This window comes from Balaenoptera physalus, assembly GCF_965194825.1.
Source record: "Balaenoptera physalus genome assembly, chromosome: 1".
NCBI lineage: Eukaryota > Metazoa > Chordata > Mammalia > Artiodactyla > Balaenopteridae > Balaenoptera > Balaenoptera physalus.
Window position 1 is genome coordinate 43477477 of NC_138882.1, and position 19698 is coordinate 43497174.

At 41.5% G+C, this 19698-nt stretch overlaps 1 protein-coding gene across 6 annotated transcripts in view; it reads right to left on the minus strand.

Annotated features, from left to right (window-relative positions):
- The window catches only part of PTPN14 (protein tyrosine phosphatase non-receptor type 14), a 168910-nt gene that overhangs the window by 42912 nt on the left and 106300 nt on the right, over positions 1-19698 (minus strand). For all 6 annotated transcript variants that reach the window (XM_082471428.1, XM_082471427.1, XM_082471429.1 and 3 more), the window contains 2 exons: positions 7537-7634; positions 5159-5226 (listed from right to left, as the gene is read on the minus strand). In XM_082471428.1, the coding sequence (XP_082327554.1) occupies positions 5159-5226; positions 7537-7634 (166 nt within the window). The remainder of the gene's footprint in view (positions 1-5158; positions 5227-7536; positions 7635-19698) is intronic.

Below are 19698 nucleotides of genomic sequence, written 5' to 3' on the forward strand. Positions count from 1 at the left end.
ATTTCTTAAAGCTGGAACATGCGAACATAACTATATATTGGAAATTCTATAGCTCTGCAGATGGTCCTGAGAAACCTTAGAGAAGACGGAGGGAATTGCTGGCAGCTCTCATTTTTCATGTGTTACTGATTAATTTGCTGTTTTCTGTTTAGCCATCCACTGAAACAAGTCAAGTCCATGATAGGAAACAAGCTCGATGTTTTCAGTTTTATGCTGTGGAATCACAAAGATGCCACGTGGCTTAGGAATCCAGCTATGTCTGTGCATCTAGGTACCGAGTATTAGGAATAACTCAATATTAATTTTGAAAAGCTAATAAAAGGCATGTGGCAATAGAATAAAATAAAGATAACTGAAGATCAAAAAGTGCTCCAATAAACTGCTGTCTCCTACTCTGAAAGAAGAAAAAGTCCGAAGGGACACCTCTGCTATTGTACTCAACCCCACCGCCTCCATCTGTGTCTGGGGCCTCCCTGAGGTATGTGGTCCCACCACAGGGCCAGGCGAGAGTGGCTGCGCTCGGATGAAAGATGGCAGAGAGCGAGCCTGCACACAGCTGCACACCTGGGGAGCGCCCTGTGTACTTAACTTTGTTCTTTGCTCGGCTGCAGAAATGCCATTTGACAAATTCGGTTACTTTATAAGATCAAACACAGCCATTCATCCCATCTTCCCTCCCCCACCAAAGGAATGCATTCTTCCCTTTGAAAGCTCTAGTGGAACCAAGCAGAAAGTTTGCAACCTTCCATGGCTCCCCACTGCCTACTCAATTAGGTCAACACCTGGGCCTGGCATTCAGACCATTCTTCGGTGTGACTCAGCCGTCCCTTCAGACCTCTTCTCTCAAGGGTTCAAGACCTCAGGCCGACTCTTCCTAACATGAACTGCTTTCACGTCTCACTCCATCTTTCAGGTCTTGACACACCTACCACTCCCTGACAGGGCTTCCATATTCTCTCGCGTGGGACAGAAGCCTTTCCCCCTCTGGACCTACCTCTTCCGCCCTGCGTGTCTCTCTTAGAGTTCTTACCATAGTCTACCTATTGTCTTTCTTACATAGTTATTTGGATACTTATCTTACCCTTTATCCTTGTCTCTCTCCCTCTACTAGATGACAGGCACCTAAGGTCAGCAAGCAGCAAGCCTCCACATTGCCTCCAGGGCCCATCTCAGGGCTTTGAACGATGCCAGCTTATAAACTCTCAACATACAGTAGACGATCAATAAACATTGATTGAGCTGAGCTGAGCTGAGCTCAATATGCAACGTGTCAGTTTCATATTGTCAAGCGAGGGTTTTTTTGTTTTTGTTTTGTTTTAATTTTTATTGGTGTATAGTTGATTTACAATGTTGTGTTAGTTTCTGCTGTACAGCAAAGTGAATCAGTTATACATATATACATATCGACTCTTTTTTAGACTCTTTTCCCATATAGGCCATTACAGGGTATTGAGTAGAGTTCAAGTTACGCGAAGCCGCTGAATGATAATCTATGCACACTGCTTGTCCTCTGTCTGCTCAGATTTCAAAGTGCATAGAGTATTGTTGCCTGGAAAGCACTCTTCAGCATCCTATGCTTGCCTAACAGAGACAGAAAAATAATGCTGATGATAATAATAATGTGAGGACAATGATGATTATGATGACAACTAAATAAACACTTACTGAGAATTTACCATGTGCCCGATTAAGTCCTTCACATGCATTCTCTCCTTTTAGCCTCACAGTCAGATTAGGCTTGTTATCCTCAGTTTTAGATAAGAAAATGGAGGCTTTGGTTAAATAACTTGCCCAAGTTTGTACAGCCAGTAAGTGGCACAGCCAGGATATGGGCACAGAACACTTGACCCCTATACTCTAAACCTCCTGACCACAGGCCACAGGGTATCGAGGATACAACAGGGGTCAGGGTCGTGGGGTGGAGGAGAGGATACATGACTGATGGCAGAAGCCTAGGAATATTCACGATTCAGATATGCATGCTGATATCAGCTTCTGCCACGTCATCCTGAGGGCTGTCCAATAGGACTTTCTGGAATGATGGAAATGTTCTATAGCCAAGCTTTCCAGTACAGTAGCCATGAGCCACATGTGGCTATTGAACATTTTTTTAAATGTAGCTAATGCAACTGAGGAACTAAATTTTTAATTGTATTTAATGCTAATTAATTTCAATTTGAATGTAAATTAGCCACTGTCACTAGCAGCTACTCTACCAAAGAGAAAAGTTTTAGATCCAAGGACAACAACATCAATATCTGTCTGGCATAGTGAGACTGAATGAGGTCTTTGCTGTTTTAATATCTGATTTGCTTAGAGCCCAGCAGAGGCATGGTCTTATTCTCAAAAAGGTATGATACACAAAATAACTCCTTTGCTGCTTTACAGCACTTTAACCTGTCAAAGCATTTTACCACCTACAAACTCATACATCTCATGCTCGCAATCACCTTTGAAAATTCTCCTGATCTCTGCCTAAAGGCTATGTGATAAAGACCTTTAATGAGAGAAAGGTAAAAACAAAAAAAAAAAAATTGTGAAAAATTATCAACCCAATTCACTGTCTCCATTTGACACAAACATACACGTTCTCTAAAATTCTAAGGTATCACTTTCACTTTCCTCCCACCGACCACACCAGAAAACATCCTGACTTTTGAGTGAGCTTCTGAGATGTTACGGATATTGACAGCAAGTCCTATGAAGAACTTCTCTGCTAAGTAATATGCTAATCTCTTTGAATGGAGGTTGATTTAATCGGTGGAATTAATAAGGCATAAAAAACAGCAGGGCCAGCAGATAATACTGCTATTATCTTGGTGGGAAGAAGAATAAGGAGAGAGCTCTTCATAAAAAGTTAGAGATTTTGCAGTATTTCCCTAACCTAGAAGAATAAGGTTAAGTTTTCGACCACTTTAGAGAAACGGTAACCCTGGTACACTGTTGGTGGGAATGTAAACTGGTGCAGCCACTGTGGAAAACAATAGAGAGGTTCCTCAAAAACTAAAAATAGAACTACTATATGACTCAGCAATTCCACTCCTGGGTATATATCTGGAAAAAAAAGAAAACACTAATTCTAAAAGATACATGCACCCCAATGTTCATAGCAACAATATTTACAACTGACAAGCTACGGAAACAACTTAAGTGTCCATCAACAGATGAATGGATAAAGAAGATGCGGTGTGTGCATGTGTGTGTACGTGTATGGATACACACACAATGGAATACTACTCAGCCATTAAAAAAAAGAATGAAATTTTGCCATCTGCAACAACATGCATGGACTTGGAGGGCATTATGCTAAGTGAAATAAGTCAGACAGAGAAAGACAAATACTGTATGATATCGCTTATATGCAGAAGCTAAAAAAATACAACAAACTAGTGAATATAACAAAAAGAAGCAGACTCACAGATATAGAGAACAAACTAGTGGTTACGAGTAGGGGAGGAAGGAATGGGAGGTACAGATTACTGGATATAAGAGAGGCTTAAGGATGTACTGTACAATATGGGGAATACAGCCAACATTTTGTAATAACTGTAAATGGAAAGTAACCTTTAAGAATTGTATAAAAATTTTAAAAAAATTTTTTTTAAGTTTTGGACCAATTAGATTCATCTCATCACTGACACAGGAAATAACTGCAACCTTACTTACCCTAGTCTCTCAAAACTTAAAACCTTTGTCGCCAGACCCTCTACTTTCTCCCATATGCCATAGTAGTTTAGATGCCAAGCTCTGCCCTGCCCACTGTACTTCCAAAATATCTTTTGCATTGCTTTTTTGTTTTCATCTTCACTGCCAACACCTAATTCCTGTGTCTTGCCGAGAACACCACAACAGATTCTTATCTGACGTCCTTCCGCAAACGGTCTCATTACTCTAATCCAGTGGTCCTCAGAGTATGGGGTCCGCGAACCCCTGGACGGAGCCCACGTGTTCTAACTCCTCAGATGTTTCAGGCTTCTCTGCCACCGCTCCCCTCCGCACCCCTGAGCGGCCGTCAGACTGGCCAGCTGGCTCCCACCCAGTTACGCAGGCCGCCTCGCCTCTGCTTCTTCTCCCTCTGTCTAGAGCATCCCTTGCTCCTTCCGTCTCTGCCTGCTGCAATGCTGCTCATTCTTTAAGGTGCAGCTCACACACCATTAGTCTTTCAACCTACCCTCAGCTCCCAAAACAGGTAACCCCTCCCCACATAAAATCCCTATCATACTTTGTTACACTTGGATTTGCATTAGGATTTTGCAAACTTCCTATTGACTCAGCCACTTTGTCGTTGCCCTGAGAACAAGCACCGTTTCTTATATAACTTTATCCCTCAGGGGAAAAAGAAGTGGTAAATGCTCGTGATTTCTAAAATCAGAGCCGGAATGTTGGAGTGGGTATAGCCTTTCCCTAAAATGGTTTTTCAAATGTTTTAACTTTCCTCATGAAAGCTCTTCTCAATTACTCCAAAGCTACCAAAAAACAAACAAAAATACTCCAGGGATAAAAACCTAGCCTCATGCCTAATTTAACCCAGGAATAAACATTTTACTCCATGGACACATTCAACAGACTTTTATGCATGCAAATTATGTGCCAGACAACAGTGGATGAGATAGATAGGGTCCCTGCTTAAGGACCATAGAGCTGACATTCCAGCTGACAATAAAAATGAAAGAAAGAATGAACACGTTCAGATACTGAAAGAGCTCTGAATTACACGCATAAAAGGGCAGGAAGTGCCGGATGGTTGGAGTGTATAATACAGATGGTCAAGGAAAAGGAAGGCTTCCCTGAGGAGGTGATATTGGAATCAAGACCTGAATGACAAGTCATAAGAAGACCTGGGGTCGAGCATTCCAGGCAGAGGAGGCGCAGTACAAAGGCTCTGGGATGGGACCAAGCTGGGTGTGCTCAGAAAGGAAGACAGAACATAGTAGTGGAGGCTAGTGTGATGGGGCCGGGGGCAGGGAAGTGTCTTGAGGAGGTAAGAGGAGGCATCTTTACCTTTCTCAGTGTCTTACAAAACTTGTCCCTACTTTATAAATGCAGGGACATTCTCCCTAGGGAATATGTGTGTAAATTCCTCTGAGATTTTCAAAGGAAAGAATTAAATATCCAAAGAAAGTAGAAAATTAATTAAGAAAAAGGAAATTACACTTACCATTGGAAATAGCACATATTCTCTGAGGAAATCCTGAGAATCAAACTGATTATAGTCTCCAAAATCAGCTGAAAAGAAAAGAAGGGGAAGGAGTCTTTATTATATGACATTAAAGATGGAATAAAATAGGGTAAACTTATCACCACATTTACTCTCGCCACTTTATCCTACTTCTGTACTATTATTAAATAAAAACAGTGCCAAGATGGGTTTGATGTTACTCCCACTTTTACATAGCAATAATGTAAATATCAGCACGTGAGCACTGCTACATAATTTTCTAGAAAGAATGGGGAAATTTGAAAGTGATTCCTAAGCTATTTTAAAAAGTTAAAACAAATCTATATTTATCTTTTTATTAAGTATTCACCAACACATATCTTAATAATATCTGCCAAGGGGACTTTTCAACTCAAGGTTAATTTAGAGAACTGAAGAGCCAAACCCATCTGCATCTCTTCATATATTTGAAGCTGGAAATTCCCACTGTAAATCACCCTTGGCAAGCATCCTTGCAAATTTTTACACCTTCTAAACAACTCCACATGTTATAAGATGCCCAAAATTCTGTTTTGTCCTGTTTTCATCTCACAGTTGTAAGTTTGAGCACATGTAAAATGAATACAGTGAGCCTCTATCATAAATCTATGTCTTGCTTCTAATCCTACTTGCTCTCAAAAAAAAAAAAAACAAAAACTCAAAACAGCATGAAATTTTAATTTCATGTAAAATGTTTAGCATCAGGTAGAAATGGATTCAGGTATCTTTTAGGTAACAAGAGCTAGAGAGTGAGGGGATCCACACAGAAGGCCAGTGTAAAGACGTTACCAAGAAGGCAAAGATGTACCTACAAGCTCAGCACATAACTAATTACAAGGTGGGGTACTCAGGAACACCAAAGATCGTGAGCTCTGCCTAATTCCAAGGTCAGTTATCTGTTGTCATATTTCATCACAACTTTTATCTCTGTTGATGTGGCTTTCTAACTGCCCAATAAGGGTTCTCAGAAAAATTATTTTACAAATATTATAGCTAGAGGAGGTTTCATCAGACTGAACAGTGAGCTTCAAGGACCCAAGGAAAAGGGAACCCAGAGTAAGTTCACCAACTTCCTTCAGCCTGAAAGCTACCACTAGGGTCCTCCAATATCCAGGATGCCTGTAATGAGCCCAATGATTAAAGAGTGAGAGGGAAAAAAAGAGAGTTAGTGAAAAGGAAGCATTTTAAAGGAGAAAGACCCAATTTGAAGATGAGGGACCCATTGGATCTTCTCTCTCTTCTCCCTATTAAGGGTGTCTTCTCCACTGTTTTAATGATTTTTCAGTTATAACCACAGATGGTTTTGTTATATCGTTCTGGGCATTGCTCCTTCCCCTTCCAGCCTTTAGGTGAACAGATGAGATACAACATATTTTGTGTACTTCCAATCCACAGGGTAACAGGAGAAGTTAACTACTAGGAATCATACGTCCAACAAAAATCGCTAACCCGCTAATATCCCAAAAATGAAAGTTATCAAGGAAAGGCTGCCTCTTTAGACATTTCAAACCCAAAAGGTTTAACTTCAGTGCAGTTACAGGTGGGAAGTTCAGTTCTCAGCTTCTACAACAACAATCCACACAGCAAGGACTTGGAGGCTGGCAGGCTTGCATTTGGACGGTACCTGACTTTAAAGAAAATCATGACTACAAGGGAAACTTGTCTCTCTTTAAAAATTATACTTTTATCTTGTTTTCAACATGACTAAAGACAATGAAGCTACCACTCAATAAAGAGTAATGTATAAATATATGTAAAAAATTACATGGTGTGTTATGTAAATATGTGTAACAATTTAGAGGAGATAAAAACATAGGTGTCTGATCAATCTAAGTAGGACAAGTTGAAAGATAAATGTACTCTAACACACATTTGTTGTTCCACATTACAATCTTGCATTCTAAATTTCTCTCTTTAACTGTGTCGGAATAAATTACACTATAATGTTTTAAGCTCTCACACTTGAAACTGATGTGAAAGTCACACAGTCATAGCGTCAAGCCACAAAATATGACCATGTTGGGCAGTGAAAAAACTCTAAGAAAATGTTCCACCAACCCTGCAATGTAGCTTTACTTAGAGGCGGGATGAAAGCTGCTGCTTCTTCAAATAAAACTAAAATTATACAAGCATGAGCAACTTGCAAACAGCTTTGAGAAATCCAACATCCTGCCTCCAAAAATTACTATCTCTGCATTTTTAATGTAAGATACCTTGAAATGAAAAGTGAGAGTTACTAAGGGATCGTTTAAGTAAATTTAACTTTTCCCTCTGAGAGGCCAGCAACACCAGCATCCAACAGAAGATGGACTGTCACACACCGGTCCCCACTCTCTTACCTTGCACAGCTAAGCCCGCCAGCCGGATCACCTGTTCCAGTGTACATCGCAACCGCCCTTCAAGAACGTCTTTTTTGACTTGCAGGTAATACTGATATCTGTTCATGGAAACAGAAGAACAAATAACCTTAAAAACACATACTTGGAATACATTCCCACGACATCGATGCCTCTGGATGTGAAACCTTGTGTACACAGCAGGATACACAGGTGATGTCGATAAAGGTCAGGTCTATAAAAGATGGAAAGTGACCTCTGCCTGTGTTTATCTTTGTTTGATGTGGCAGGTGCCATGTCCCGTTCACTCTGAGTTCGAGAGTGTTCTCATCACATCATTTCACTGTGGGCCGGCAGGATGAACTACTGATAAGGACCAGCTCTTCACAACAAGAGACCGAGGACGAAAACGCTCTTCCACACCTCGACGACCACAACAGCACAGCTGCCAAAGCCATATTCAACAGTGTGTGCACTCCTGAAAAACTTCTGGAAACACACCATTTCTTAAACCCCAAGGCTTGGGGGCATAGAAGACAAATAGGCCAAATCATTGAGAATTCTGCTAATGCACAGGATAAAGCTTTTCAGAGCCAGGTTCACCCCCCACGTCTGTGACTCACAAAAAATCTAATCAAATGTGATACGGAGCCTTCCAACCCAAAGTACGTCCTCCAAGCAGCAAAGTTCAGACGGACAGACTCTGCCCATACACAACATCAATCTCAGACTAGACCACTGTTCTAGAAACTAATACAGTGTTATTGTTTCCTCGCCAATAAAATCACACTTAGAATTACCTAAGCACTTAGAAATCTCCTCACCCCAAATCTTTACATCCCAGGACTCCACTTCCTTTGACCATACTCTTAGAACACAGCTACCTCTAGAACAGTCACACTTTTTAGGCATTAATTCCTGGCAAATGCTAACAACCTTTTTGCTCCTGGTAACCATAACTCTGTACTTCTTCAAAATTTTGGCATGTCAATCAAGGGAACTCAGGAGTGACCCAAAGCCCAGCTCTCTTGGAGAAAGGCAATCCGCCCTGAGAGCTAATTATTGCTGCCTCTACCTTGATATCATGGACATCATAACATATCAATCCAATACCTATTTCAGCAGAAGAATCAGGCTCGACAAAATAGTCTCTACTTCGCTCCTCTTGGGTTTACGGGACAGGGTAAAGACAACCATGTCTGTCTCTGGTGGGAAAACCTACACTCAAATTAGAAGGACCAACACTCGGAGTTATCTAAAGTTTTTTTATAGTCAAACTTAATGTCTAATAGAAAAACAACCTATTTTTCCTACTACCATTCTATCTTTCACCTAAAATACTCAAAATCATTTTACTGGGCCCAGTATCGAATCAATAATTTGACTTCTTGTCAATATCAGTTGACTAAATCAATAAATGTACATAACAAGTACCTTGACTGCTTTTCAGAGACAAGTCCCTGGTACCTGTAGAAAACCTTTGTGTCCACTCACCTCTCTGAGCTCAGTGGACACTGCCCTGCCCTCACCTAGTCATTATATCCTTAGTTGGTTAGAGGTATCATGGATTCTAAATCCCAACAAATAGGAACAGAGGTTTCATATAAGAACTTGTGATTAAAAATCTTTTGTTGGTAATGAAGTGGCAGCTCTGCTGTTTCTGAATGTGCACAATTTGGAGCTAATACTAGATAGGATACTTCGAAAAATCCTGTGAAGCTGAAGGCACCACCTTTGTTTGTGTGTGTGTGTGTGTATTTTTTTTCTTTGTTGAGGGAGTTTCTGGCAATAATATATGATAGAGGGAAAAGGGGAAGTCATGACCTGCCTCTTCATTCTTCATAGGAGAGAATCAGAGTAAATGAAAACATTTCAGAGCAATAATTGTAAACGAATTAAAAGAAACAGCATGAGAGTGAATCAAAGTATTGAAGACTAAAGAAACCTGAATCGCTGCAGTTAAAATATGCCATGTTACCTTCTGGCTTCCTTTTTTCCCCTGTTCACTAAGGTCAAGTCCCCAAGCTCTGGCATATTTTTCAAATGTTTCACACAAGGTGAGTTACCATCACAGAAGGGTGGTCCCATACCTTCCCATGATCCACGTGCCTGCTGTGTGCCTGCATGTCTCCCATTTCAAGGGGAAAGAGACAGCCAGCCTGCACATGGCAAGTGCCAAGGATCGCAGGTTCCATGGTTTCATTCAGCAAACCAAGAGCTCCAACAAAAATGCTTTACACTAGCACCTTTGCTTCAAGGAGTGTGCACCCTATCGAGTCCAAGCAAAGCTCAGGGCTTTTATAACCTTACTTAAATAACAGATATATGCCTAAAAAACATAATCTAACGATGCACACTATTAGTTCATCTCCTAGGAGAAAGCTCAGTAAAACCTGAACTAAGAGGGAAACACAGGCTTCAGAAGCTTTCTTCTCACGCGAAGCTACAGCACATGTTTTCTGTTGCGTCCTCCATCTTCCTTCATGGTTTTTCCTCAGCACCCGCTGCCATGCTCTTTTCCTGTCCCCAGCCTGGTTCTCGGTTTTCCTCTGGCGCCTGTCTTGTGCCTCTGGGCCAGTTCTCCAGGAAACAGTAAAAGGTCCACTCATTCATGTGAGGAAACTTTTCCTTCAAGAGACTTTAGGAATTGCCTGGGAGCCATTCATGGAAGATCTTTTATGTTTATAACCTAGCCAGTTCTCAAAAAGGAGAACACCCTCTTGTAGAAACCCAGGCAAGCAAGGGGGTCCTTAGTCATCAAAGACCTTTTAAGTGCCAAGAGTTCACTGTGAAAGCAGATAGGTCTTTGAAGAAGAGCCACTTAGAATCTGAAGACCATACTTTCAAAACTGGGGGAATAAGAAGAAAAGAGGGATGACGAAAAGTGTTAACATCATCCTATGGCCAGAGGAGCCCGCTGGGTCTTTCTTCAGAAAAATGAAAGGATATTTAATTTTTTTTGTTAATAAAAACAAAAAAAAACAACCAAAGAACTAAAAAACAAAATCTCACGATAGGAAGGAATGTTAGTGTTTATTAAAGAAAGGTACACTGGGATTCTAAAAACAACAGCAAGAACAACACACACAAAACCCAAAAACCCAAACAAACCAGAAGACACAATTTCAAGGTGGGAAAGGATGGTAACGTTTGCCTACACGTCCGTCCTATTCAAACAGTGTTTGAAACTCTTCTACATGCATTCACTCCTTTGTATCTGGAGTTGTTTCGACTCATTTTCTGCTCTCCAAGCCCAGGAGACACATGGATATTAACGAATATTCATTAAGCACTTCCTGTACGTCTAAGTCTGCTGGATGCCGAGGACATCCTGGAGAAGTCTAAGACAGTCTGCCCTGCAGGGATGCTCACCATCTCTCGGGCCACTGCTGTCACGTTTCTCTCTCCAGTGCACTATTTAAGGGTTTAATGTTTAAGAACCAACGAGAAAAGCACCTTAAAAGGTGTTATCCTAGCATTATCTGCCATAGCTAGGGCCTTTTACACGTCACCTTGGAGGCAAAAATGATCAGCTGAGACCTTGGGAAATATAATCCACAGCACCCAGCAAAACAATAGTTATAGTTTTCTTACCCCGCTGATCCCAACTTTCATCCACAATTATCACTTCTATAAAATGCATAAGCAGGCTCCATCTATTATAGATCCATCCCACGCCAGGCAACAGCGAATCCCAATCCACTAGCAAGGAACACCAGGATTGTTCCCGGTCATTTAGGTTAAATGTAGGCTTGTGCTGGGAAGCAAAACCAAGGAGCTGAAGAATGCAATGCCCCTTCCTGCAAGCCATCCAGACTACGAGAGAATCTGAACAGCGTTAATGATACGGTGTGATTGCCATTTGAGATTGTGGATATTACTACATGAGATCACAGAAACAAGAATGGAATCTGAACCACTTTGCTAATTGACTGTTTGCTACATTTCTGCTTAAAAGGTACTTTTATAAGATATAATAATTCTATCCTATATGAAGACCAAATTAGAGAATATGAGCTGAAATTCTATTTCTAGAATGTTTGGTTTTTGCTTATTTTTGATTAGAGATTCAATTCTAACAGCAGTAAAATATAACACTGAATCCTATTTTGGAAACATGCAATTTCATGGAAGTATACTCCACTCCACCCTGTCATAGCTTTGGGTGGAGGGGAAAAGAAAAAAAAACCAATCCTTGTGCCAGGAAAGTAAGTATTTGCCAACTTTCCAAAGGGATCCTCTTTGAAAACCCAAACCCACAAGGAAAGCTTTTAAATATTTTTTATATTCAAAGACCTGGAAATAGTCCATCTGACTGCTGAGGTCCAATGAATGGTTTTAGGTGAAGATTTTGCTCTCCCTCTAAGAATTGGTGAACATTAATTACGCTTATTGAATAAGGGTAACATTTCTATTTTCAGGTTTTTGTTTTGTTTTGAGTCTCCACAGATTAATTTGTGGGTTGAATGCAAGTTTCTCTGGGTGAAGCAGTAAAGGCTTCCTGATAATCGGTGCTATTAAACATCACACCTGGAAACTGACAGACACTATAAACCCACCCCTAGACATCTCATCTATCTGGAATACTTCTATCCAAACTCAAGAAAATATGTGACTTCTCCATGTCCTTTCCTCCCCCTAAGATTCTGAAAAGAAAGTTTAAAAAAATGCCACACTGAGTTAAATCAGTAAAGCATGCATTCAGTACTTCTGCCAGTGGTATCAAAGGACTCTTTCAAAATTACTCCCCATAACATTATCCTCAATGTTTACAGATGTACTGCTAAGATCTTTCCTCTCTTATTTTAATTTATATATGAGGACTTTATCTAAGCACTTATGCAAGTATATTTCACATGCAGGTCTGTTAATACTTCTCAGATTGAGAAATTCCACACGGCATTCTGGAAAGTATGGACTGTACTGCCACAGAACCACAAATAAGGCAAGAGAACCCAGAGGCCGAGTACGTGCAGCTTTTAAAATATTCCTCCCACCCCTCTCACACGTGAAATATTCATCCCAAGTCCAGTTCAGCAGAAATGCCTCAAATAGGGAATAGCCATGAAAATCTGAAAACTTTAAGATGTGATTTTGGTTATGCTTCTACCCAAGGGCTCAACATAACTCAGCCTAAATCACAGGATGGTGGAGACAGGAGGACGGTAGGCCACTATCACTGTTCTGAATGCTGCCACTCTCCATGGGGCCTCCCCTACCAGAGGGTCATAGCCGAATTAACTCTGCAACTAGCTTTGGGATCAGTGAAATGGAGGAGGGAGTGACACACACGCCAATCCCAAGCAGAAGCCTTCCAAGTCCATGCCTGGTTCCCAGCTCCGCTTCCCTCTGCCCTGAGACCTGCAGTGTCCAGGTAGCACTGCTGCCTGGTTAGCGTGAGCCCCAGGGAAAGAAGGCAGTGGACACAGCACACATGTAAGGTAGCAAGAAATGAGCCTTTGGCTCTGAAAGCCACAGAGAGGTGGAGGTCATATAGTACTGCAGCATGACTTAGCCTAAGCTACTTAATAAGGGAAGGATTTCAGAAACTCACGCCCAGCTCTTTTGTTTCTAGAGAAGAAAACTCTGTTGAGGAAGGAGAATGACTTGCCCAAGGTAACACTGCTCCTTGAAGGCAGGACCACACTGACCAGAGCCTGGAGCTCCTTTTCTGCATGGCAACCTCAGAGGTGATAAGAGTGGGATGGGATTCCCAGCCATTGTAGGCAAGTCGTCAATTTCACTGAGGTCTAAAAATAGAAATGAAAATACAAACACCACTTCTGGGTGATTTTCATGATCCCAATGCTTCTAAGGAAGGGCTTCAACAACCAAGCTGCCCTCCCCTCCCTCGTCTGTGCCACAGCATATGAGACAAGCATTGACATAGAAGCTTTTCTGTAAAAACATATTACATGACATGTTTCATACTTTGGCCCTTGGATTATTCAGATCTGTTTTTTCTCCCAGCAGCAGCCTCTGGGATATTTCACTTTCCTCCCTGAGGTAGAAGGAAGGGAAAGGAGACTGAGTTATGCATTCTAACGACTCACTGACAACTTCATAAGATGCATAGAGGGATAAAAGTAAAATCTAGAGATCGGGGTCTCCAAGTAATAGGCTCCTACCTGGAAGGAGAGGCTGTACGCAGAAGCAGGTGCAAACTGGGCCCTTAAATGTAAATGTTTCCAAATGCAACATTTTTTAAAAGGTAAACAGCAGTTCATCATCAGTATCACACAGTCTTTACTGCCTTGCTTTGAGTAAAGATACTTCTATATTATGGATCATTAAAAGTTACCCAGACTTCACTCTGTTAGTGAAGTTACCCAGACTTCACTCTACTAAGGTATTAATAACACTTGAAGCTGTCTGATCGGCGCATACCACCCATGCATCGATCTCTTTTACCCCCACTGCCCAAGGATATCTGAGACAGAAAGAAAACACCCTTTCGTAGTTAAAAACAGGTCAGTGGGGCTTCCCTGGTGGCGCAGTGGTTGAGAATCCGCCTGCCAATGCAGGGGACACGGATTCGATCCCTGGTCTGGGAGGATCCCACATGCCGCGGAGCAACTAGGCCCGTGAGCCACAATTACTGAGCCTGCGCGTCTGGAGCCTGTGCTCCGCAACGAGAGAGGCCACAATAATGAGAGGCCCACGCACCGCGATGAAGAGTGGCCCCCGCTTGCCGCAACTGGAGAAAGCCCTCGCGCAGAAACGAAGACCCAACACAGCCATAAAATAAAATTAAATAAATAAATAAACCAACCCAAAGTTTAAAAAAAAAAAAAAAAACAGGTCAGTGGAAGCACTCTGTGCGCTCTAACTACGGACCTGCAGTGTCACTGCTGCTGTCAGACAGCTACATCTGCCTTTCCCTCCTCTGCAGTTCAAGGTCAGTCAAACCCTCTTATCTCTTCCCATGTGCATGGTCAGCAGGGATGTGACAGTTTAGAGAGGGGGAGCACACGAGGACCATCCTTAAACTCCTCAGTCTGGGAAGCTTTTCCATAAAACTACTGGGGTGGGAGGACCAGAGAGAGAAACCAGATTGTTTTGTCATTGTTATTATTAAGAAAAGGGTAAGACTTAAAATGTCCTTTCCTCACTAGAAAACTCCCTTTACAATCAGCAATATCAGAAGAGTCTTGCTAGAACGTACTGGAAACCCAGTTCTCCCAGGACAGTGCGGTAGGTACCAAAACGCTCGCATTGCTTTCTGGTCGGCATTATATTGGGCAAATGAGAAATAAATGTACAAGCTTTCTACCATAAAAGACAAAACGTGGGAGGTGGGGGGATGTTGGGGACAAGCTGTCCTAGAATTCTGGGACACAGGATGGCAAAGAGGATAATTTTAACTCTTAGATGGACAGAGGCACCAACGCGATAGAAACAGCACATCCCAGCCATTTCCAAGAGTGTTCACAGCTGTAAATCCAGATAAGGTACAGGGTGGCCCACCCTGCTCTCCACCTGCCAGGACCAGATAAACAGTACATACGCGGGCATGGAACCAGACAAACGGGAAGGCTTGCCTCCCTCGGCCCCTCTGTCCTCAAAGCCCCCGAGAAGACTTCGGTTTGTGATTATTCAGGTATAATCATGTGTTTGGTTCCTGAGCCATGCACTATCTAAAATCTTTTCTATTTAATGAATGTTCAAGTTGACAGTCAATTAAAACTCTGCATCATCAAGCAGCTGACAAAGTCAGCGTTCCCGCAGCTATGCAAAATTGAAATAAACCAACAGGGAGGAAGAAAAGAAAGGAAAAGGCTAAAACCATAACTGGACAAAGAGAACCTTAAAAGGAGAAGTTTTTCTTTTTGCCTTTTTTACACCACAAGCCAACACACGTGCGTACGTGAAAATACAAACACGCGCACACACTCAAACACATACAGACAAGATTGTCCTGGCAGAACTTCAGTTCCAGAGGTTTTCAACATTCACTGATCAATATCCTATTTTGCCAGAGACACCTAACTTCTTACTGAGACTCCTTAAGTTTCAGTGAGTCAAAGGATTGCAATTCTTTCCTAAAAAGGATAATGTTTGTTTAAATGCACACAAACACACACAGGCCTTAATGCGAGTGAATAAAAGGCCAATAATAGCCAGGTGTTGCAAAAGAGAAAAGCATGCCACAGCCTGATCCTTGCTTTCTGCTCCTGAACTCCTGCATTAATTACAACAAATTACAGGGCATCGAAGTATAGTTTATATGTACGATAAACTCCCTAATAATAGCCTATAATTTAATCAGGGGTTCTCTTTAAAATAGAAAATCTCATTCTCTACAATACATCCTAGAGAGAGAGCATGAATACCCTGACAGCACTTCTTTCTGTCCCATTCTACGCTATTGGGTACAGATTCCTCTATAGCAACCACACCAATGGAATCTTAAAGAGCCAAATAGGTTTCACTGCTGTGGACTGTGTTGCCTTGAACTAGGAAGACAAGGCAACAGCACTAGAAATACACAGGCTCAAAAGAAAACACTGTCCTCAAGTGTGTGATGTTAAAACAGAACGTGGGTCTGTTTTGCTCTGGCTTAAAAATCTCCAATGACTTGGCAGAGTTCAGCAGTTCCTCAAAAGTTAAATATGGAGTTATCATCTGACCCAGCAATTCCACTCCTAGGTATATACCCAAGAGAACTGAGACTATGTGTTCACAAGGAAACTTGTTCACGAAGAGCCACATCATTCATAATAACCAAAAAAGAGGAAACAGTCCAAACGTCCATCAACTTATGAATGGATAAACAAAATGTGGTCTATCCATGCAATGGAATATTATTTAGCCATAAAAAGGAACAAGGTATTGATACATTGCGACAACACGGATGAACTCTGAAAATATTATGCTAAGTGAAGTAACTCAAGACACAAAAGGCCACATATTGTATGATTCTATTCATATGAAATGTCCAAGAACAGGCAAATCCATAGAGACAGAAAGTAGATTAGTGGTTGCCAGAGGCTGGGAGACAAGGGGAGGGGGAAAGACTGCTAATGTTATGAAATTAGATAGCGGTAACGGTTGCACAACTTTGCATACATAGTAAAAACAACTGAATTGTATACTTTAACATGGTTAAAATAGTGAATACCATGTTATGTGAATTTTATCTCAACAAAACAAAATATCCAATAACCCTAATCAGGAAAAACTTCAAACTCCTGACACAGTACACCAGACTCTTCATGATCCACTCAGAACTACTTTCTTTTTAATTTCATGTCTCACCACACAGCATATACTTGAGTTGTAATAAGTTTACTGTGCTTCCCAATACCACCCCCTTCCTGTTTCCTCCGTCTGAATGCCCTTGCCCATCCTTCTCCATTTGGACAATTACCTACTCATCCTTCAGAGCCCTGCTGAAATGTATGTCCTTTTGTAAAAGCTTCCCAAATCCTCTCAACCAGTTAGTGAACCCCTCTCCCAGCTCTGAAAGCACGTCACCCAGGTGGTACCCGGCACTGTTGTCAGCACCTCTCACGCTCCACACAGACTGGGGACTGCGTCTTACCATTTAATGTCAGTACCTGGTGCCAACTAGACACTCGATAAATGTTTCTGAGTAGATGAAATACTGACAGAGAAACAAAGACGGAGGGAGGAAGCGAGACTAGTCACCTCATAGGAAGATTATTAGATGTTATTTCTATGGTATGAAAGAGGCACCTGAAAGTTTCAGAAATGTAACCCATCACATATCTGTTTTTAGGCAAAGGGAAACAATATTCCTTCAAAGACCTAGAATAGTCAACACAACGTTAAAGGAGAAGAATCATGTTGGAGGAATGACACTACCCGACTTCAAGACTTACTATAAAGTTACAGTAATCAAGACAGTGCGGTATTGGCAAAAGAACAGACAAATAGATCAATGGGACAGGATAAAGGGCCCAGATACAGACCCACATAAATACAGTCAACTAATCTTTGACAAAGGAACAAAGGCAATACTATGGAACAAACATAGCTTCTTCATCAAATGGTTCTGGAACAACTGTGAATCTACATGCAAAAAACTGAATCTAGACACAAACCTTACGCCTTTCACAAAAATTAACTCAAAATGAATGACGGACCTAAATGCAAAATGCAAAACTATAAAAATCCTAGAAGATAACACAGGAGAAAATCTAGATGACCTCGGGCATGGCAACGGCTTTTTAGATACAACAACAAAGACACAAATTCATGAAAGAAATAATTAATAAACTGGACTTCATTAAATTTAAAAACCTCTGCTCTGTAAAAGACAATATCAAGAGAATTAAAAGACAAACCACAGACTGGGAGAAAATATTTACAAAAGACACATCTGATAGAGGTCTGATCCAAAACATATAAAGAACTCTTAAAACTCAATAATAAGAAAACAAATAACCCAATTAAAAAACAAGCCAGGATTTCCCTGGTGGCGCAGTGGTTAAGAATCCACCTGCCAATGCAGGGGACACGGGTTCGAGCCCTGGTCCGGGAAGATCCCACATGCCGTGGAGCAACTAAGCCCGTGCGCCACAACTACTGAGCCTGCACTCTAAAGCCCGCGAGCGACAACTACTGAAGCCCACGTGCCACAAGTACTGAAGCCCACACGCTTAGAGCCCGTGCTGTGCAACAAGAGAAGCCACCGCAACGAGAAGCCCGCGCACTGCAACCAAGACCCAAAGCAGCCAAAAATAAATAAATAAATAATTTCTTTAAAAAAAAAAAAAACACAGGCCTAAGACCTTGACAGACACCTCATCAAAGAAGATATACAGATGGCAAATAAACACATGAAAAGATGCTCCACATCATAAGTCATCAGAGAAATGTAAATTAAAACAACAAGGAGATACTACTGCATTACCTATCAGAATGGCCAAAATCCACAACACTGACAACACCAAATGCTGGCAAGGATGTGGAGCAACAGGCACTCTTCATTCATTGCTGGTGGGAATGCAAAATGGTACAGCCACCTTGGAAGACAGTTTGGTGGTTTCTTACAAAACTAAACATACCCTTACCATACAATCCAGCAATAGTGCTCCTTGGTATCTACCCAAAGGAGCTGAAAACTTATGTCCACACAAAAGCCTGCACACAGATGTTTATAGCAGCTTTATTCATAATTTCCAAAATTTGGAAGAAACCAAGATGTCCTTCAGTAGGTGAATGAATAAATAAACTGTGATACATCCAGATACCAGAATATTCTTCAGCACTAAAAAGAAATGCGCTATCAAGCCATAAAAACACATGGAGGAAACTTAAATGCGTATCACTAAGTGAAAGAAGGCAATCTGAAAAGGCTACATACTGTAACGATCCCAATTATATGACATTCTGGAAAAGGCAAAACGATGGAGACAGTAAAATGTCAGTGGTTGCCGGGGGAGGATGAAGAGGCAAAGCACACAGATTCTTAGGGCCGTGAAAATACTCTATCTGATCATATAATGATAGATACATGTCATTATACATTTGCCCAAACCCACAGAACGCACAACATCAGAAGTGAACCCTAAGGTAAACTATGGATTTGGGGTGAATACGATGTGTCAATGTAGGTCTCCTGTGGGAAAATTCTGGTGAGTGATACTGATAATGTGGGAGCCTGTGTGTGTGCTGGGGGCTGAGGGTATATGGGAAGTCTCAGTACCTCTCCCTCAGTTTTGTTATAAACCTAAAACTACTAAAGAAAAAAAAAAAAAAAAGACTCTTAACAACAACAACAAAAATACTCCTTTAGCATGTGAACCATTTGTTTACTTGTAAATTACTTACATTGCTTTCTGAGCTACCACACAGCCAAGAAGGCGCCTGGGGATAAACTGCAGTCTATGACCAACAACAGCAAGAAGCAAACCCTCGTGATGGCAAAAGCAGCACAAATCAAGGAGGAACAAAGCTCATTCGAATTAGCACTCTACACGTTCAAACGACTCCTCTACACTGCCGCTGTAAAATAGGAGTTGTAGCCCCCTTACGCCAGGGATAAACGTCGTGGCTCATCAGCTCCAACTACTCACCTGCCTGCCCCCAAAATCAGGTGTTCATAACATTACCTACAACTCCAGTGTGGGAAAAGAACACTTGATTACACTTGGAAACTGGGTGAGTCAACTGCCCAAGGTCTGCCTTCCTGGTAAA